Raw genomic sequence first — 22730 nt, forward strand, 5'->3', positions numbered from 1 at the left:
TTTCTGTTGTTTAAGCCACCCAGTCTATGGTATTTTGTTAAGGCACACACCATCTTACCAACCTCAGTTCCTGTTATCCCCCCACAAATAATCTGTACTTAGTGCTCAACTAGGTTATTCCCTATCCCCCAAATAAGATGTGCAACTGGTCATGCCCGGAGTACTCCCGCCTCTTCGCATATCTGCCAAACAAAAATTTACCCATCCCCGTGGTCCTTCCAAAATGATACTTCCTCATGACATCTTTCCTAGTACCTTAAACAGATACTTCTCCCAGTTCTAAACTTTCATTATGTTTTTTACTTCTCTTATGATGTGTACTCTTTTTTCCCACTTACCACAGCTGTATTTCTTTTAGACCATGTTCTCCTTGCAAGCAAGGACTGCCTTCCTCATGCTGGTATTCCTCACAGTTCCTAATGCTTGTGCCTTGCACCTAATCAAATGTCTATCACACTGAATTGCTATCTTGAATGACCCAGATTGACTTTTTTTTGACTTCCTGTTATAATCTCAATGAACTATCACCTTGAAAGAGAGAGGGAGAGCTTTTCAAACAAGCAAAAACAAAGATGTAGTCTTATCCAAGACACACAACTACTCTTAGTAATAATAAGAATAACAACACTTTTCTGTAACACTTATTGTGTGCCAGGCATGATTCAAAGCATTTGATCTACATATACATATATATATACAGGGAGAGACAGAGAGAGAGAGAAAGGGCAGGGAAGGGGAGACAGAGAAGGAAGGTGGGAGAACAGGAAAGCCCACTGTTTCCAGAGGGCTTGAAGACTCCAGTCCAACCAGGCAGGCAGGGCATGGCACCCCATTGCACATTCGATACTGGAAGGAGGCAAGTTAGTAACAGAGTGAGAATCCAGAGTCTAATGAGTTTAAACATCCAAGAAAAGATACCTTCCTTTCTCTTCAAAGGAAATTAAATATGAAGTCTGTTTGTCTAAATTATCTATGAGCATGCTTAATTAGTGCAGTGACATTTTCCTGACTGACAGCTAAATATGTGCTTAAAAGAGAATTTACAGATGTCTGTGGACTCCACAAAACTAATCTGATAAAGGTTTGATTTAAACCAACCAGATCCAGGAAATTGATAGTTATGACTGATATTTCATCTTTAATCTTAAATATATGGGAAAAAGCAGCAGCATGTGAGTTTCTTATCAGGGCATCTGCCCCTCACCTTGAAAAGATCTTTTTGTTTTCAGAAGGAAAAGAAAATACAGAAAGAGAAATTGCAAAGCTCTTTAAAGCTTTAGGTAACCACCTCCCGAGGCCGTGGATGGCTTCAAGCAGGTCTTCGCTTGTATGCTGATGCTATGCTACTGACACCTGGAAAGGTACACGACCCCCCCCCCAAGTGAACTCCAAGCCAACGCCACACCCAGGCCTTGGCAGAGGATGGCAATTAGGAAAGAGGTTTCAATCATCCTTACCTGAAGCTGAGTGTCAGTGTCTTGACTCCTGCCACTGAACCTATCAAGAAATACCCGGGAGCCCTCTGCACAGACACACCTCCTTTCCTCCGTGCTCGCAGCAGCACCTCCCAGCAAGCTCTCAGCAGCTCTGCACTTCACCACGTTCCAGTTGCCAAATTCGTGACAAAGAAATGCTGTCCAATCCGCCCCACGATGGCTCCAGGTATGGAGGACTGATAAGACACTGGTGTCACTCAACCCCCCAAGAAAGCACCAGAAAGGCAGAGGGGCTTGAAGCTGACTAGTGCATTAATAGCACAAGGGCACAAACTTGACTATTTACCGAAAACTAAAATAGGTCACTTTGAACAGATCGCACAACTCCTTTTTCAGTCTTGACATGTGTGTCATCCCAACTATTTCCTGTCTTCTCTTGGCCTGCCACACCAATGTATCTCCTGGTTATCCAAGACCCACCTCCATCCCTCTCCCTTGCACACACACTTACTTACCAAGGCAGTGAATCCCATCTCCCTGAAAGCCTTCTGAGCACTGGCAGACGTAGCCTCCTTCAGTATTAATGCACTTGGAGGAGGTGGGAGGGCACACTGGGATACCCATCTCACATTCATCTATATCTGTGGGCAAAATATGAACTAGTGAAATAATTAACAAATGGGAATAGTAAGAATGAATAAGCGTAATCTTACATTCAATCATTCAGCTGTTTACAAGAACTGTTTTCAAATGTTACGCAAGTTCTGCATCTAGGATGTAGAATTTACTTCTGAATCAACTTTTACTGAGTTTCCACCCATCCAATTAGCTAAGTATGTGTAAATAAATTGTGTTGTGCCAGAGTTTCAGACCATAAGGTCTGAGATCTTTCCCGTAATCACTAACATAATTTTGAGGCTATTAATATAAAATAGGAAACTGTCCATCATAACCTATTTATTTGACTAAAACTTATGGCCTAAGCTTCTGGGGAAAAAAAAAAGTTGTGTTTTCATCGGAACCGGTGAATCACGAATTTGACTTGAACTCAAATTCATGCTTCTGAAGCTAATTATAAATTCTTCTCCTAATGTCAACTGCATATATTGTATAATTTTAATATAAAATTATATTATATGTAAATAAATATAAAACTATATTATAAATATAATATAAATATAATATTATATGTAAATATTTCATATGTCTCATTTTCTATGCATGTCATCCATTATTACTAACATCAAATAACTTAATCAAACCTGCTGATTAGATCAATTGCTCTGCAGATCTTGAGTCAGAAAGACCAGAAAGATGGGGCCGGCCCGGTGGCGCACTGCTACAGTGCGCCGCTTGGGAGTGCGGTGGCGCTCCTGCCGAGGGTTCGGATCCCACATACAGACCAGTTCCCGCTCACTGGCTGAGCAAGGGGCGGGCGCAGCACCGAGGGTTGCGATCCCATTGCCGGTCCCGGTCCGGTACGGGCGCGACACTGAGGGTTGTGGTGCGTTGTCGGACACGAAAAAAGACAAAAAAAGGAAAAAAAAAAAAAAAGGAAGACCAGAAAGAATGTTTCTACTTTACTATTTTTCCAAATATGTGTGTTTGGACTTTGCTCTTACCAGAACATAGATTTCCATCCCCAGCAAATCCTTCCAAACACTGACAGGTGGCATCCTCCCCCTCGGGAACACACTGAGCATGCGTGCTGCATCCCACGGGACCACAGTCATCTTGTTCTGCAAACAGCGAGAACCCCATGTGATTACTTCCAGACCTTAGGGAAGAATATGGACTTTAATATTCTGGGTTCTACAGAACATCCCAGCCTTTATTTCCCAAATTCTAGGACAGGTTAACCTCCAAATAGAAATACTTTGTTGACCTGTAAGCTATATCTATATGAAAAGATTCATAAATCATATTTTCCTGTCTACATGCTTTTAACAAACTTTAGTATTAAAGAACTATTCAGTGTTCAAAGAGCACTGTGTGAACTTATTTACAATTTTTAAAAAGCAAATTTGAACTATGAAATTGCTAGGTGTGAATAGATTCAAATTTCAAAAGGTTTATTGTTTACCTGAAAATTCAAAAAGAGTTGGTCTATTCTTATCCCTAAAAAACAGACTACTATGCAGCAAGTACATCTGTGCACCAACACGGCAAAGAAATACAATCATAAAAAGATTTATTGTCAATTTATTAATATAATGTTTCATATATAATAGAATATGTATGTCACAATGTGTGTTTATTATAAGATTTATGCAGTGACTTGCAAACCTCAAGGCACTTTTACAAAATCATGAACCATACAAGTTAAATGCTGTAAATGGATCATTTCATACTTCATTGAAATGCAAATGCCTCAGGGGACAGAGTTACATGTTGAGCCATAAACATGAGCAAGGTTTGTCTCTTTTTTTTTTTTCTTTTTCTTTAACTACTTATGTGTACAATCATTCTCTAAATGCCACCCAACCCTGACTTTTTTGGAGTTGAGGGAATCTGACATACCACAGTATGATGTAAACTATCATCTGTCTATTCATTGGTAAATTTGCTCATCTGAGTACAGAAGAGACAAAAGAAGCCCTCCAAACTTGTCCATAAATTAAGGAAGGTTAAATGAGCTGAGCAGAATTCAGGTGCCATGTGAATGCAGACATTGGATAATTGCACTTGATTTGCTTAGCTACTTGAGTGAGAAGATTTCTCTTGTGGGAACACATGGCTTTCATGCTTGCTTGGTCATCTCCTGTCACTCATGACTCTTAGAGATGGATAAGTTCAGACTAAATCAATTATGCATTTGATTCAGCATTTATTTGGAAGACTAGCTCCCAAATCACAAGGCTGCTCAGAGCATAGGATGGACAGTATCCAATTACCCAAGACATTTTAAATCATTTGCAGAATTATCTTAAATTAGAATATGACTCAGGATTTGTTTGGTAACTTGCAAACCCCAAGGCAGCTTTGCATAATGAAAAGCAATGGCTATAGGAGGGATGGGCTGGAGCCAAAATTCTTCCTGCCACAAACTAGCCCTGGAAGGAATGCCTTCACTCGCATTCCTCTTCTCTAAACTACGGGTGACAATTTCTGCCAGGTCAATTTCCTTTGAGAATTAAAAGTACTCTAAAAAAAAAAAAGTACTCTCAAAAAAAATTCCTTTGAGAATTAAAAGTACTCTACATATTTAAATAAGGGTGATAAATAAGAAGGGTATTGTGACAACCTGAATAAGAATTAACCTTATCACACTAGAAGACTCTGGGCCCTATGAGCAAAATTAGTAAAATTCATTAAAAAAGACTGACTCTACACCAGGCCTTACTGAAGACCAAAAATATAGTGGGGAAGAATACAGATAAGGGCTCCGCTGTCTTGCATAATTAATTATTGAAATTCAAGTGCAAAAAGGACTATCAAGGCATAGTACCAGGGTTCTAAGAGAGCTGTAAGAGGCAGCCTCACCTGGTCAGAAAACTGGAAAGGCTTTCTGAGTAAGAGATCTGAAGGGTTCACAGAACTCGGAGAGGTGAGAAAGAGCACTGTGGACTGGGAACACACAATCTGTATGTTGCTGATAAGGCCTGTGTGACTGAAGCAGGCCACAGACAGCCAAGGACAGAAGGTCTGGTGAGCTCTCATTGAGGATGGTGAGACCTCTAAGGGCAGGCTGGACAGAGACCGACAGGCCGCTTTAAGAATTTTAGACTTTATTCTAAATCCTAATGTGGAGTTTTCAAACTTTTTTTTAGTCATAGACACTTTGTTGACATGAAATCTTACTCTGAAACATGAATAAGACATCTTAGCTTAACCTGGATGGAACTAATACTTCATACACTAGAACAAAATGAAAAACAATCCAGGTATAGAAAGGTAAGGTATTTTTCACCAAGACAATCAGTTCCATATATTCTGCACTAGGCAGATTATAGTGTCCAGGTGTGAAGCCAAACACAGCCTGCTACATGTGTATTCACAAATCTCTGGTCACTTCATCCCTCCCTCATTCCCACCCATGTGTCATTTATCTTAGTCTGTGAGTCCCTCAAACATTACTCTTTCAAAATATGCTCTATTAACCTCTAAGGATTCCCTGGTGACTTTGAAAAGGTTCTCTATACTACTAATATTGACTGATAGTGTTTTATTCCATCACATTGATTGTCTTCACATCAGACTGTGACCTTGCGGACTGGGACTATATTTAGCTCATCTTGAAATTCCCAGCACTTAGCACAGTGGAGGCCAAGTGAATTGCTGCATAAATAATATTTCTAGTATGACAAAGTTTTCCAGTACCTCTTATTTTAGCATGAATTAATTATTTGGTCATAATTTTCAAAAACCTTTGGTCAAGTCATTCAAGTCATTAGCTTAATCTACCTTAGTTTCAGTTTTTGCATCTGAAAAATGGTGGGTTGCAGTAAGGATAAAATTAGACATGTATTAGTATGTGGTAAACTTTAAATTAGTATGTGGTAAACTTTAAATCACCACACAAATGTTAGTTATCACAATTACTAAAAATGTGCACCTTTTTATTTATATCTTATCAATAAACACACCAATAAGGTGGAATAAGAGGTCCCCAGAACCCTGTACATCAACAACGTAGTCTGCAGACAAACCACAAAAGTTGGGTGAAGCATTTTCTTGAATGTCGTAATGTGGAGTTTTCAAACTTTTTTTTTTAAGCCATAGATGTTTTGTTAAAATAAAACGTTTCTCAGTAATATAAACAAATAAAATGTTTTAAAGTGGAGCTGCACTGATTGAAGGGCAGTGACCTAGAGCGAAGAAGGGTTGGAGTCTGCAGAAGCTCCAGTACTGAGTAAGCCTCATGAGTGAATACAGAACATAAAAGACTTAGGTTCCCTAAAGTTGTTACATACTAAAAAATTACTTGGCATTTTGTTGATAAATGTGCAATATAGAAGAAAAGAATTTTAACATTTGTTGTTTATGGACTTTCTGCAGCAGTTGAAGCAATCCACCTATATTTGCTTATCAATTACTGTCAACATTTTTTTTTTTTTTGGCAGCTGGCCAGTACAGGGATATGAACCCGTGACCTCCATGTCATAATGCTGTGCTCTTACCAACTGAGTTAACTGGCAAACCCTGTCAATTTTTCACACCAATGAAAGTATAGCTAGATGGGCCAAATACACAAAATACTAGGTGTGGATGGGGATACGCTCAAAACTATTGTCTTATTTTTCACCTTTGTTTTCAAGTTATATGAGGGTACTTTGAAAAGTTCATGGAAAGATTTGTATTATCCTTCAATCATATTTTCCTATGAACTTTTTGAAGTACCCTTGTATTTCTTAAAAGAACATTCAGTCCAAAGACTCAATGTGTACAGTTCACATCCAGTCTAATATGGAGCCATCTGCCCCAGGCACACCACTCAGAAGAGAGGAATAACTTGAGTCCAAGGCTGGGCCTCATTAGCATTGTGTAGATGTAACCAACATTAGGAGAGAGAATTCAGAATTTCTCATTGGTAGGATGGAAATTATTAAAACCAGAGCTGTATTGGAGAACTCATTATTCATACCTGACACCATGATTTCAGCCACTAGCATGTGTTGAGATTCTGTGGTGTTATCTTCTGACGCTCCGGTCTTGGATAAGGTGTCCCACGGTGTTACTTGGTTACTTAGATCAGCTTCATTACCTACTGAAGGTCAATAGATGCAATTAATTTAGCTTTTCTGTTTTAAGGAAAGTTTGATTTACTTTATATTTATGGCTATTCACCAGTTGTGAGTTTAGACTCATTCTTACAGTAAGAGGATTCAGGAAACTGGCAGGGTCTTGGTGGCTCAGAAAACCACATCCTGCTATCCCACGTGCTCCCAGTTTCACTCAGTGCACTTGATGGTTTGGGGGGCAGGGAGCCAGTGGGGAAGAAAGACAAGACTCTTTTTGGTACTAGCAAAAAACAACAAGAGTAAAATACCAACATCCTTATGAACAAAATCAGCTCATAATCAGCCCACCATTACTAAGGACGAATTAGTGAGATGATCTACCCAACCTGTCTTCCATACACATTCTTCCTTTAGGTGGTTTCATGCTTATTTTAGCCTGATTTTACCTGCATTTTAGAATATGAAACGACATAAGCCATGATTTAATACATGCACCACCATCCACCCCATCCCCCATCCAGAACATGGGAGAAATGGACTCTCTGACAGTATTTCTTTAAATTGTGTTCTACAGATCCCTGCAGGCCCACTGCATAGAGTCCACAAGGTAAATACTCTTTCTGTAATAATACTGTGATATTTACCTCTTTTCCCTGTGTTCACATTCATACTGGTATAGCAAAAGCAATGGTGGGTAAAACTGCTAGTGCCTTAGCATAAATCGAGGCAAAGACACCAAACTCTACCAGTGGTTGTGCTCTTCACCACCACGCACACACATTAAAAATCCAGTTTCACCAGAAGATCATGATGAAGCAATAAGGATTATTAATTTTTAAAACTCTCAACCATTGACTACATGGCTTTTAGATATTCTATGGAATAAAATGGAAAATACACATAAAACACTACCAGGGCTCAAAGAAGTTATGTTGGTTACATGGAGGAAAAGCACATAAGCAATTTTTGAACTGCAAGCTGAAATTGGCCCATTGTTTTAATTGAACATGATTTTTTGTTTGAAAAATTGAATGACAGACAAACTGTGCTGTTAGGAACTGGGTATTTGGCATGCATTTTCTCAAACATGAATAAAATGAGCCTGTCCTTCAAGGAAAACTGTCAGTATTTGTTGCTGATGTCAGATTCCACATTACAGCTAAGCTTAGGAAAGTACTGCCTGTCCAGTTCTGACACAGTATCAAAAGAGCAGTACCTGAAAAAGGCATTTCAAAAGGTTATTAAATAATAGTCCCTTTTCAACTCCATGTCTGTAGGAGGCCAGATTTTCTTCATTGATGTCAATAGAAACAACACATAACAGATTTAACATAGAAGTATATATGAGAATCCAGCTGTCCTCTATTAAGCAAGACAAAGCTATAAATGTAAAACAACACCACTCTTCTCACTATATATTTTTTGCTTTGGAAAATATACTTATATCAGTTATTCTAATAAAAATATGTTATATTATAGATAGTGGATTTATTGTAATTTTAACAGAGATTTAAACATTTTTGTTCTAATCTTTAATATAAATATTTAAAGATATAATCCACATAAGCAAAAAATCTATGAGATTCTCAATAATTTTTTAAGAGTGTAAAGGGGTCCTGAGACCAAGGGGGTTGAAACTATTGTCCTAAGGCAACAAATTAACAGAAAATTCTGAAAATCCAAAATATCCAACTCCGGTCCATGGATAGATCAATTCACTTATTTGTTGTCAATCTGTCACCTATCTTATATTTGTATCATGCCTGTCTGATAAATATAATTTTTTAAAAAGATTTTAATAAAATTTAAATGATCTTTGGTACATTTTTGGTGTAAAGACATCAAGAGATGAATCCAAGTGTGCCTAAATTGTTTGGGTTCACATTCAAGGGAGGGAAATCATTGCTCCTGGGTACATATCACACCTGGAATACTCTTTCTTCCTCTTCCTCCAAGTCACATTTACTTCGTGAGAAAGTGGATCACAAGACTTTTCAGGTTGCATTTCCACACTTGTTTAATATCCTAAAGTTATTTTTTATAAAGGACTGGGCTTTTCACATTAAGACATGTCCTATGGTAGGGGAATTATGTATTACTACCTCTAAAATTCAGGACATAAAACTTCTAAAAAAAAAAATCTCTAAACATGTTTGTGAGGTGATAAAATGCTGGCATTTGTTTCCAAGCCTGGATTCATTCCATTGTAAATGGGAGCGTGAGGGGACTGGCGCTTAAGACTTTTACAATTAGAGGTCAATTTAGTCTGCAACAGGAACCTAAAACTCATCAGAGGAAAAAGCAAAACAAACTCAGCATTCCTAAAAACAGGGGAATTTTTTGTAATACAAAATATTAAAATATCAGCAAAAGCATAGGGGTGGATGTACAAATATATTCCTGAGCCAAGAAAAGATAATTTAGTGACATAATTTATTGTATTACCTGCCGGTATCTGATGACCATTCAGAGCCAGACACATTTTCCCATCTGGGGCTTTTATAAAACCTTCACGACAAGAACACGAAGCAGTGCCAAACCTCTCTTTGCAAATATGTTCACAGCCTCCATTTTGATATAGGCAGGGATTTGCTCCTAGTGGAGAAAAGAGGCAAATTCACAGACACGTTTGGAGATGAAAAGGGTCTTATTGATGCAAATCACAGTCTACAGCCTTTGGGGAGAGCAACTCAGTGTATCTGAACAGAGGGTGCGTCAAGAGCCATTTCAGAAGCATTCCCATAAGGAGCCGCTGCTTCTTAGAGAAGCTCAGAATGTTATTAACTTATGAGTATTTATTGAGTATAGCTAGTGCTTTTGTTCAAGAAGCTCTTTAGTCAGATGTGATTCCTATTTCCCGACTCATAATGTCATCTAGGCAAACTGACAAAGGGCGATTCAGAAAGAAGAGCGAGGCAGGATGCTGGATGCCTTCTCACCTGCTCACTGCTGCTGACCTCACTCGCCGGTACTCTCAGGGGCGGGGAGAGGCCCAAGGATAGCAGAAGATCCCACTACACGTATCTAAACTTTCTGCCCTTGGTGCTTTAACCCAAAAGTCTTTGAAATGTAGCAGGAAAGTAAAAGAAAAGATGAAATTAGAGGGATAAAGCATAAATTACCAAAATTGCCTAATTGGGGATAAAGCCTAAATGACCAAGTCCAAATCCTAGAAAAAAATCTTAATATTCACACGGATTATTGACAATTGCAAACTCCCCCCCACCCCACACACACACCCTCTGTCTGCCATCAAACAATTAAGACGCTGGTTCCATCCAAGGAAATACTGCTTAACATCTCCAGTGTACCTGGTTTTGCCAACGGATGAACCACAACCAGTGATGAGGGCTTCAGCATGCTGCCTTGGAGACGTACCCTATTTTTGCCAGTCCTCTTGTTCACCCTTATTACCGCTGGCGTAGCCCAATCCGAGAACCACACGTGATCCTCAAACACAGCTACTGCAAATGGGTGACCTGGAAGCAATTCAAATCCATTAAATACACACCTTCATTGTTTTGCAATGCATATCTCAAAGGGTCAAAGCTTGAAACTCACACACGATTCCTACACTAAATCAATTCTTTACCATAGCTGCTCAGCAGGGTGCAAGCCACTGACCTACATCAAGCATCAAGGAGAACCCACATGACAAGGGATCCTCATCTTACAATGGGAACCTGGTGGCATGAGGTCCTAGCAAAGCCCATCATCACCAAACATTCAGAGAGTGGAAGAATGTGGGCTGATTGTCTTAATAGCACCAGGAAGGAGGCCAAGGCGGGAATTTTCTGAGTTCACTAGACCTGTCACTGTTTAGAGACTACACTTGAGTAAGTTATTTTACTGCTGTTTGCCTTAGGTTCCTCGTCTTTGCATGGCAGTAATAAGCAGTAGACCAAACCCACAGAGGATTGCAAGGATTTTTTTAAATTTGAGGTGATTGAATACGAGTCTCCCCAAATTCCCATCTCCACCAACACATTTCCCTGCATTAACCTCGAACCTCCTTCTCCTCTCTCCAATCTAGTATTAGTCCATTGACCTGTATCCTCGATGTCACCCTTGCTGCCTTCTCTCCATCCTTGATCTGTCAACAATCACCTGTTTCTCTTATATCTAGCTTTCCCCCTCCATCTATTGATATCCTCTCTCCCATGTTAATTTCCTCATCCCCTTGACCTCTCCAGCTTCTCTTTGTCTCTCCTCTTCCCTTCTTAGTCAAGCTTTCCTTAGCTAAGTTTTTTGAAGTAGCCGTTTATTATCTGCCTCCAGTTTCAGGGTCCTATTGATTCCTGAACGGGCTTCCTTTGGAGCCTACCTCAACCAAACGTACCTTTCCATGCCACTGAAAATTTTCAGATAAGGTATTCAAGCATTTAATCAGCAGAGAAATATACTAACAAAACATTAATATACAATCTCAAGCACATAGAGACTAAAGCTAAGGAGCCCAAATGTGGAAGCCTTAATCACATCCACTCACATTCCCACAGGCCAGTCTTTTAGCAAAGGAACAATGGATTTGATGGATTAGAATGAATGTCTCCCTCTACTGGCAGCAAACTCTAATGACTACTCTGGTGACAATGCGTTTTTGACAAGGGTCATTAAGAGTCATTTCAGCCTCTAGACCCTTTGTCCCAAATTAAATCTGTAAATAATCAAGGGAATTTTTTTACACAGCTCTATTTCTTTTCACTGTGGTAAAAAACGCATAAAACAAAATTTACCATCTTAACCATTTCTGAGTATACAGTTCAGTAGTGTTAAGTACATTCATACATCGTTGTGAAACCAATCTCCAGAACTTTTTCATCTTGCAAATCTGAAACTCTATACCCATAAAATAACTCCCACTTCCCTCTGTCCCAGCCCCTGGCAACTACTATTCCACTTTCTCTTTCTATAAATTTGACTACTCTAGATACCTCAAATAAGTAGAATTGTACATATTTGTATTTTTTGTGGCTGGCTTATTCCACTTAGCATAAGGTCCTCAAGGTTCGCCCAGGTTGAAACACATGTTAGAATTGGTTACAGTGTTTCAACAAACAAATACCCACATTAGACAGCTCTATTTTTTGGTTTATGGAAGAGCCACAATTAACTGCATTTTAAAATTAAGAATGAATTCCTCCAATCTTTAAGTTAAAAATCCTGAACTGGAAGTTTAGAAGCCACCACATATATACCAGTAGATGGCACTGTAATGATGGAAATGGTTATATAGATAATTTAATATAAAACTATTTCAAAATGGCCTTCAATAGGATGGTGCGTTAGTCATAGATTACAGTAGCAATACAGATTATTCACAAAATATCTGCTATGCTTTTTGGCATAGAATATGGTATCTTTAACTTCTAGTCAGGAATTTTCAAATCCCTTTCTTTTTAAAAATTTTTATCTATTTTTGATTGTACATATTTGTGGGGCACAGTGTGTTGTTTCAGTACATACATATATAATGATTCACCTGGAGTACATAGCATATGCATCACCTAAACGTTTATCTTTCATCATGATAATTATGGTCAAGATCCTCTTTTCTAGCTATTTAGAAATATACAATATAATATTAGCTATAGTCAGCCTAGAACACCAGAACTTAATCTTGGCCATGCCCCCTGACACCCACAACCAGCCCAGCAACAACCACCGAGCCACTGCAGGAAGTGCCCCGGACTCTCCCAAGCTGGGGTGGTGGGAGGCCAAGGGCTTTTTCCACATTCCGCTGACATCTGCACCCAGCCTGGCAATGGCCAAGCCAGCAGTGGAAGCCCTCTGGTCTCCCCTGTGGGAATGAAGGGGGTGCCACAGGCCTCAATCCCGCCCCTCCTCCTTCCTCCTTCTTCCATCCCATTCCCTTACCCTTTCCTTTCTACCCCTCCCCCTCCCAACTGCTTTGCGACATCATAGAATACAAAAAAATAATATTAATAAAAAATAAAAATAAAAAATACATACATATACTGTATAATGATTCACTTAGAGTAGATAGCATATCCATCACCTAAACATTTATCTTTCTTTGTGATGATTATGGTCAAGATCCTCTTTTCTAGCTATTTAGAAGTACAATATATTATTAGCTATAGTCAGCCTAGAACACCAGAACTTATTCTTTCTAACTACCTGTAACTTTTTCAAATCCCTTTCTACCCTTTTATATTAAAGCCATAATTTACATTTATTTGGGTGCTGTATTTTTTTTTAAGAATGTATTTCTCCCTCACTAAACTCCATGACTTCACAGAAATAGTATCTGTTTTACTCTTCACTGTATCTCCATTTCCTATAATGACTAAATAAATACCCATTAAGTACCTGGATGGGTGAAGTCTAAGATTTCACACAAGTTTATCATCTATTCTGAAGTATACCTTAAACTTTTAAAGAATCTTAGAAATACATAAAATTTTATATTATGGTTATCTTGACCTATTTCACGTATAATACAAATCTAAAAATTTACTACGCCTAAAAAGAAAAAGTATGGGGAAAATAAATACCTTATTCAAATTATTAGTTTGATAGCTTCTTCCTAAAGAAGAGAAACCACATTTTTTCATCTTCCCAGTTTCTAAATCTCCAAAGCATCTTCAACATCTCTCTGGCTCTCATTTTCTTCATCCAGTCTGTTACCAAATCCTCTCAATTTTTTATCCACTGATTTTTCATCCAATGATTTTTAATACCTTAATCCTCCATTACACTTTTAAATGACAGTGTTCTAACTCAGGACTTCATTAACTATTGCCTGGAGACTGTTGTAGTCTTCTAACTGATTTCCTTCTCTCCAAATTCTAAGTCAAACTCCACTCCCTCACTTTTTTTTTTTTTTTTTTTTTGGCTGGCTCAGGACTTCATTAACTATTGCCTGGAGACTGTTGTAGTCTTCTAACTGATTTCCTTCTCTCCAAATTCTAAGTCAAACTCCACTCCCTCACTTTTTTTTTTTTTTTTTTTGGTGGCTGGCTGGTACAGGGATCTGAACACTTGACCTTGGTGTTATAACAGTGCACTCTAACCAATGAAGCTAACCAGCTAGCTTCCCAATCCTTATACTGTTACCTAAGTGATTATCCTGATATACCAATCTTATCACATATATTTCCTGTTCAAGAACATTCAATGTTTCCCTAGTAAATTCAAAATGTCAACATATCCTAGTAGTACTAACATACAATGACCAGTTTTTGCAGGCTTATAAACTTTCATACCATCTATTTACCACACGGCCCAGTTCAAATAGTCTTTGCAGATTGCCTGAGTCAAATGAATCTCCTACTGCGTATATAATCTCATTTATTTCTCTTTTAACAGTTAGCATAGGTTACGATGTTTTAAAGACATTTACAAAAATATATGACACTCCATGCAAAACCTGAAAATACAGTAGAAGAGACAACTATATTTATTAATCTTTGCACATGTTATCAACTGATATTCATTAATGCCTAAAAGTGATATTATCACTATTGTGAAATGACATTTTCTAAAACATAAAACATAATAACAGCTGGACCAAGTTCTTATACCTAAAGAAGTTTAGAAAATTTTAATATTTTCATTCTGATTTGGGGAAATTTCATAAAGAAGAAATGATTATACAACACTATTTTTTTACCTAATATTCCAATCTGAAGGTAATCCTTGTAGCTCATAATTCTCTGAAGAAGTCTGTCTGTCTCTATTCCTTTCTCACCACATGGTTAAGGGTGTGTGGGGGTGTGTGTGGGGGTGTGTGGGTGTGTGTAAATACATTTTGTATTTAACACTCATAAACACACAGTTAAGATGAAGAAATCATCCATCCCAAAGCCTCACCTACATGGTTCTGGGCAAGTCTTTGGCGTTTTGAACCATCCAGATTGGCCATTTCAATCACAGACTGCTGGACATCACACCAATACAACTTGTCAGTTAAATAATCAATCGTTATTCCACTGGGCTCAATCAGATCAGAGCTGGCTATAATCAGTCGGCCAAAGCCTTGAAGGGAAGAACTTTCAATTCGTGGATTAATCCCCGTATCAGTCCAGAATAATCTCCTTTAATCAAGAAAGCACACAACAAATAAAATCTGCATGAAAAAATTCTTCCATTCTTTCATCATAGAAAACATCAATGTGAAGTGAATTACTTCAGGATACATGAAACTGGTACACTAAGGGATATAGGAGAAAATAAAGCACTGTATGTTAGACAAATAATTTTCAAAAGCAGAACAATTATCTTACCTATGCAAAGCATCTTGGGCAAGAAATGCTAAATTAAGGTAAAGATCACCAGATAAAAAAGGAATTAGTTTAAAAAATTGTACTATGTGACTAATAGAAAGTGTGCTCTAGTGAATGTTCTTAAATTGACATTTCATGCTGCGAAATGCAATGAAATCTTACTAGCCTGTTCTTCTGTCATGCATATGTAAAACTCACTGCATATGTAAAACTACATAAAGGGAAAAGCATATTTATCTGTTATCTGCTTTTATACAATGCACTCTACTAACTCAGTTAATTTTAAGTTCCATAAATCAGGTGCTGGGCAATACCTTTTTATTGGCCTGTGTAGAGAGGGTTACGTTCTCACTGTTTTAATCATTTGACTAGCTCCAAATCAATTATCAATTACTAACAATATATTATCTCCTCTAGACCATTGTGAAGTTTCCGTCGTAAATAAAATAGGGTTGATTTTTAATCTTTGCTTTTTAACAACTAGGAAGGAATCTCCTTAATTCTCTAACCCCTAAATCAAAATTTGTCACTAATTCACAATTAACAGTACAGTCTTCTAATCTTTTATAATTTTTATTTCCTCTTGTCTAAACATAGAAATGACCTATCGTTTTAAATCACCTTATGATTTTTCTAAATAGAGTTCATCAGTCATACAACCCAAATATCCTTTTCTACTCAATAAACAACAATGTATATTTTTAAAGAAAGTAGATTAATGGGCTTAATGAATTACAGCCCACATCTTTCCAAAAAGAAATTGAATTTGCTTAAAATAAAAGGACACATTAATAATAAAATTATTATACAAGAATAGAAAATTAAAAGACATTTAGAGATGATGATTTCGTGCTAGCCACATCATGTCTCAAGATTTGAACAAATGTCATGGATATTCTTGATTTCTGATTCCACTGACCACCTGAGGTCTAAAGATAAACTTTAGACACAGCATATAAAACAGGAAGTGTCACATGACTTCTGCAGAAAGGTGCCGTATTTTCACAAATACCTACTTGGCCACTGGATGAACAGCAATTCCTCGTGGTTGAGAGATGTTCTCCTTAATGATTATTTTGCGATATTTTCCATGTAAATCACTCCCTTCAATGACAGATTTCCTAAAATGTATGTAATATGAAGGTGTTTATTATATCAACTTTATTTTTCAAACAAAAATACTCCTTTGCCCTATTCCTGAAATGCAAACATAGGCATTCTAAACTACCTCTAACCTCTCTCCCTTTCTCTCTCTCACACACATAAAGTAGCACCAAGTCCACACATTCTATTTTTTTTAAATACACTCTTTTAATTAGTTAATTAGTTAATTTATCCCAGGCGATTAACATACATAGTTAATTAGTTAATTTATCCCAGGCAATTAACATACATAGTGAGAGGATAAAGTAAGAGGGACTGTATCAGTGGCCAGGCAGAACATTCTCTTCACAACCTCCAGTCTCCTGCTGGAACCAATGGAAGCCAAAGGCAAGAGGGGGGCGGGATCGGCCTGGTGGGTCACAGATCATGGGGAGGAAGGAGACAAGACAGCATAAGGACAGTGAGGGGAGATTTATGTTTATAATTTTCTTCCATATGATTCTAAGACAAATGGGAGCACTGAGATTTTTATTTGCTAATCTTTACCTTAAAATATATATATAACCTTCTGGAATCTAGCAGGGTAGAAAATTCTTATTTCCTACTTTTTCTATTTATTTGTCAAACAAATCTTTATTATCAAACAAATATTAACTGAGTACCGACTGTGTGCCAGGGATTGGCCTAAGCATTGGAGGTACAGCAGTACAAGATCCCTGTCTCTGTCCTCGCAGAGCTCAAATTTCAACAGGAACAGAGGGAGAGAGGGGGGATTATAACACAGCACGTAAAGGTAGGAGCTGGGAACAAGGATGTAGAGAATGCAATTGGAAGACTGAGAGAGAGTGAGAGGGTGGGGAACCCAGCTGAGCAGGGGTCAGAGAAGGATTCCCCGAGGTGATGAGTCAGGATGAGAAGGCAGCCAGGCGAAGGTGGGGGTAGGTAAAGGGTACCCTAAGCAGAGGAATGTGCAGGTACAAAGTCCCAGAGACCTAAAGAATGTGGGCCAGTCAGTTTCACTTTAGAAAGTTTGCAGTGGCTTTAGTGTAGAGATGCTAAAGCAGGCATGAGATGACGGTGATGAGATAAGACAGTAGCCATTGACAGGAGGGAAGCAGGGTGTATTCAAACACTAAATGCAATTCTGTAACATCCCACCCCACTGGGGAGCTCACAGGGGCATCCAAGCAGATTCCCGGAGCAGGCAGGACAACAGGCAGAGGGGTCATGAGCAGGGCTAAGAAGAGCCTCTGTCTCCCATGCACTGCCTGCTTGCCTCATTTCCCTAAAAACCAGAGAACATAACCACCTTTAATTCATTCAACAAACATCTGTAAAGGCCTCTGCCTTGCTCTCATGGGCAATGTTTGCATGAAACAGACCTATGCAGAAACAAAGCGGGACCATTGTCTGCACACTATTTGACAAAATAGTAAGGAGACTTTCTCCAGGGGGCTTATTCAAGTCTACTTTCCAGCCACTGCATGGGAAACAGGGCTTTCTGTATTCTTCATCACAGGCTCTGTGCAGGAGAGAGGTAAAGGTAAGACTGGCTCAGTGCCTATGCTGGGTCAGGAATGTTTTGCAAACCACCAGCCCAGGGCAGAGGATAATCTGAAACCATTTATACTTTAGTGCCACCTTTAAAAGAATTTTGTTCCCAGATGAAGAGGTCATAGGAAGGATACTGCTGGGTGGAAGATATTTTTGAACTCAATGTGTCAAATTATGTCCTCACTCAGACACAACAATCATTATGCTGTTTTCCTTGGTGGGAGGGAAAGAATTGTGAGACCACTTGCTTGAGACCAGGGGAGATAAAACTGTCAGTTCTGATCTCATCATTACATCATCTCTAAGTTCTGACTGTTGGAAGGAATTGGCTGATGAGGATTGAGACGGACCTGAGCTCCTGGCTGTGGAGCTGTCCCAAGGCAGGACTGCTGGAGTTTACTCTGAAAGATCCCCAAGGTGTTCACCTAATAGTAAGTACACTTCTATTTGATTCAGCCAGAAAGCAAATCTCAAACTCCAGTGTTGGGAATGAGAAAGCAAAGACCAGCAGGGACATTAGGTTCACATGAGTTCACGCATAACCCCTAATCTAGTGCAGTGTCCTCCTTAAAATCCATCATCTAATTGGTCTCAATGTCATTGGGATCCTCCAAGAGGAAAACCCACCCTACTTCCAGAGTAAGAGTCATCAATCAAGAACCCTACAAGAGTGACTTTTATCCTACGGTAGTTCTTGTTACCTAAAAAGAATGAATGAACAGATCCATTTTTACTCTCTTGATTCTTTTTTACTGTGCGATAGACTTAGCTGGACTCCTTAATACTAAGTAATAGCATTGCCAGTGGAATTATCAATGTTTACTTCCTACAGTTAGATGTCAATCTGAATCTGTCTTTTCTGGGGCCAATGCTGACTGTAACTATCCTACTGTGGCTCTTGTAGTTGGTTAAGAGTTACCATGTAATCTAGTATCATGAGATTGGAATCTCAGTCATTTAAATCCGATTTCTACCTAATATAAAGGTTTTCAAACAATAAACCTCTCATTTCCAGACAAATTAAAGGTTCTCTTTTAGCAGCTGCTGTTAGAGGGCAGAGGACTTAAGAAAGGATTGTTATTATAATGTCAATGAACTAGGGAATTTGAGGTCTGACTCTCCAGGATACGGTGGTGCCTGTCTCCTGAAGGCATCACCTCTGCAGTAGGTACTACGGTGTTATTAATCAAACACTGTTAAGATTAGAGGTGCCTTGCAAGTGTGGGGAAATAGACCAGGCATCCTTAGAGGGCCCAAGAGCAGTTGACATCTGCTGTGCTGATCAACGTTTACTCTTATGAGAACAGCCACGTACCAGCTCTGTTATTATACACAGCCAGCATTTAAAATACCCTTTAAAGTAGTTTCGAATACAGACGAGGCTGTTATTATGATTTGAATAATTATTACAAGTGAAGTTGATTTCCATTTGTTGCATGACTCTGGGTGGAGCACATTTTAAGTCAGCTCTGGCTGGGGGAGAATACATCTCTGTGATTATTACGAATGTAAGCTTTGGAGACGGTCCTCCTGGAGCTCCAGTTCCACTTCTTGTCGGCTGCTGGACCTTGGGAGACTTATTCTACTTCTTTGATTATTTTCTTCATCTTTAAATTGGAGATAAGAAAACTTATCTTTTGGGAGTTTAATGCTATCATGGATATAAAGTTCTTAGGACAGTGTCTGGTGCATTACAGTTATTTGATAAATAAATACCCAGATAACAAAGGAGTAAAGGTATGGTTAAATAAACAAATGAATGAATGAATGAATGACTAAAAAAATATGCTTGCCCTGGATATAGAAGGGCCACATAACTGATAACTGTGTCCCACACTATACACCTGGCTCATTTTAAAGAACCTGGTTTTTTCCCATGGGTTATCCAGACCAAAAGAGATTTCCAGGATGTTGAAAGCCTGCCTCCAAGCCTATAAACCCATCCCCTGGGACTTCTCCCTCTGTGTTGGAACTGCCGATTTCACAGGGGTGAAACACGAATTAATTCTCCCTTCTTTTACTTTAACATGGTTGCATAGGTCCCAGATGCTCAGGATGGCCACCATTTCACTTTATGGCCTTCTTTCAGTTTCTCTGAGAAAGTATCCTCAAGCACACACCATCTCTAATATTATCCTCTGAGGGACTTTGTGGTTAGCAGCTCCTCTCCCAGAAGCGAGGAAGTGGGGTCTCATTAGCACACACCAGGGATGCAGCCACTTCCTGCCACCACCCTCGTCCCACCCCTACCCCGCACCCCCGCACCGGAGAGCAGCCTGCCCAGAGGACAGAAACACCGCAGCTTCACTCTGCTTCTGTTGTTTCCCACCAAAGGGAAAGAAGAGCGTTCTCTGATTTGGTGAACTTCCCTCCTAGCTGAAAGCTTTTTTTTTTTTTTTGGCGGCTGGCCGGTAGGGGGATCAAAACCCGTGACCTTGCAAGGCTGCGCTCTGAGTAACTCCGGCAGGAAGCTTTCACGTTCCTCCCCTCATGCTTGCTTAACAGGAATCCAGCATGTGGATTCGAGTCCAAGATTTGTCACTTGCATGCTGTGTAACCTTGAATAAATGACTTAACCTCTCCGAACATCAGATTCTTTGCCTGTAAACTGATTGGGCTAGTTGATCCCTGAAGCTCCTTCCGGCACTCACTTTGGGAGGGTACATGCTTTGCCTGGAAATCATATATGTGTGGCCTTGTGACATTTCTTGTACTGATATTTAGATCAAGCATATGTATTGATTTTTTGCTGGGGAAATATACCTTATCTCCCCAGCTACACCAAGAGCTGACTGAAAAGATGGCACATCACATGTTCCTTGCATCTCCTGTGTTACCCGGGAGAGAGCCTTATTTATAGCAGATGCTCAAAGAATGCTTACTGATTGAATTCTCAGGTTTGGGGTCTCTGATAACAACAGCCTGAACTGCAAAATCACATGCTACTTTCTTGGTCTTCGAAATCCTCCCACAGAAACAAATCCAATCTCAATGAAAGGAGAAATGTTCTGCTTGGTGGTAGGGAGGGAATGGGGGACGTGGGGACAGCAATAGGAGGCTTCTTTCCTCAAAGCCCAGCAATATTTTTCTGTGTTCAAAGTGGAGGATGAAGCCTGCTTTATTACTTATCCCATCACTCCCTTCCCATGTGGCTTAAAACTGAAGCAGAAAACATACCCTTTGTCTGTCCAGTAGAGTCTACGGCCAATCCAGTCCACAGCAAGACCTTCTGGAACATCTACTCCTTCCTCAATAAGCCTTTCTCGCTGGGACCCATCCATATTAGCTCTCTCTATCCACTTCAGGGCTGTATGGGCAAAGTAGATCTGCAAAAGAAAACATAGGTGATGGAGTTTGGATGTGTTGTCCCCTCCAAAAGTCATGTGGAAATTTGATCCCCAATGTGGCTGTGTTGGAAACTGATTGAGTCATGAGGGCGGATCCCTCATGAATGGATTAATGCTCTCCCTGGAGGAGGGGGGATTAATGAGTGAGTTCTCGCTCTATTAGTTCCCGCCAGAGCTCGTTGCTTAAAAAGACCCTGGTACCTCCCCTCTCTCTCTCTCTTGCTTCCTCTCACCATGTGATCTGCTTGTACCCGCCGGCTCCCTGCCACTTTCTGCCATGAGTAGAAGCAGCCTGAGGCCCATGCCAGATGCAGCTGTCCCAGAATCGTAAGCCAAATAAACCTCTTTCCTTTATAAATTACCCAGTCTCAGGTATTTCTGTTATAGCAACACAAAACAGACTAAAACAATAGGCATTTCTGATTTGTTTAAAAAACCTGATGTGGAATATATACAAATGGGGTTATTAAGTGTTCAGCTTATACAGTGTAATTCTTATGAGCCTGGCTTTGGAGATAGATACAGCCACAACTAAACTCCAACTACACCTCTTCCCAGAAATGTGTAACCTTGAGCAAGTTACTCGATGTCTCAGAATCTTAGTTTCCTCATTGGTAAAATGGAGATAATAATATCAAGCTCATTAGGTTACATGATATGTGTACATAAATTCTTAGCCCTTTGCCTGGCACATATGCATTTCTATTGCTACTGGTAATTTATTAATTTTTGATCATTAGTCAATGACATAGCTATTGTAATTGAACCCTAGTGGCTTCTACAGCCTGAAAAGTAGTAATGGTTTGCAATTTAAAGAGGGCTGCAAGCTGGGCTGTATCTTCCACCGTTCAGTCCACAACACCCCGCTTCACTGCAAGTCAGGAGACACGGGGTCTTCTCCCAGTTTTGCCACTTATTTGCTCGATTGTCTTGGCCAAGTCATTTAACCTCAATTTTCTCAAGTGTAAAACTGAGGAAGTTAGTCTAGGTATTTGCTAAAGTTCCTTTTATTCTAATCTGATATGATTTCATTTTAACTAATTCATCTTGTTCAACAGAACATACCTTCCAGAGGCAAAGTTCTTTTTCAGTACTATGCAGGCTATCAAAGAAGTACAAGAATTCATGAGTGTCAAAAAAAAATCTTACGGGTTGGCTGACAATTTAATGACAGCATTTCGTAGAATTTTAACTGTTTATATACCTATATGTATGTAAACCTATAATCAACAATGAGAGTATTCACAAAATGGTAACACGTTAAATAGTGGGTTATTCTTTCTAGATAAAATAGAAAAGGTTATGTTTCAAAAATACTCTTACAAATATTGGTACTTATACTAAAAATGCTCCTCTTGG

At 39.1% G+C, this 22730-nt stretch overlaps 1 protein-coding gene across 3 annotated transcripts in view; it reads right to left on the minus strand.

The window, feature by feature from the left end:
• The window catches only part of EGF (epidermal growth factor), a 79892-nt gene that overhangs the window by 18725 nt on the left and 38437 nt on the right, over positions 1–22730 (minus strand). For all 3 annotated transcript variants that reach the window (XM_008570180.1, XM_008570181.1, XM_008570179.1), the window contains 8 exons: positions 21202–21350; positions 16383–16487; positions 14954–15177; positions 10429–10596; positions 9563–9712; positions 7021–7140; positions 3059–3175; positions 1952–2077 (listed from right to left, as the gene is read on the minus strand). In XM_008570180.1, the coding sequence (XP_008568402.1) occupies positions 1952–2077; positions 3059–3175; positions 7021–7140; positions 9563–9712; positions 10429–10596; positions 14954–15177; positions 16383–16487; positions 21202–21350 (1159 nt within the window). The remainder of the gene's footprint in view (positions 1–1951; positions 2078–3058; positions 3176–7020; positions 7141–9562; positions 9713–10428; positions 10597–14953; positions 15178–16382; positions 16488–21201; positions 21351–22730) is intronic.

This window comes from Galeopterus variegatus, unplaced genomic scaffold (assembly GCF_000696425.1).
Source record: "Galeopterus variegatus unplaced genomic scaffold, G_variegatus-3.0.2 Scaffold578, whole genome shotgun sequence".
Classification (NCBI taxonomy): domain Eukaryota; kingdom Metazoa; phylum Chordata; class Mammalia; order Dermoptera; family Cynocephalidae; genus Galeopterus; species Galeopterus variegatus.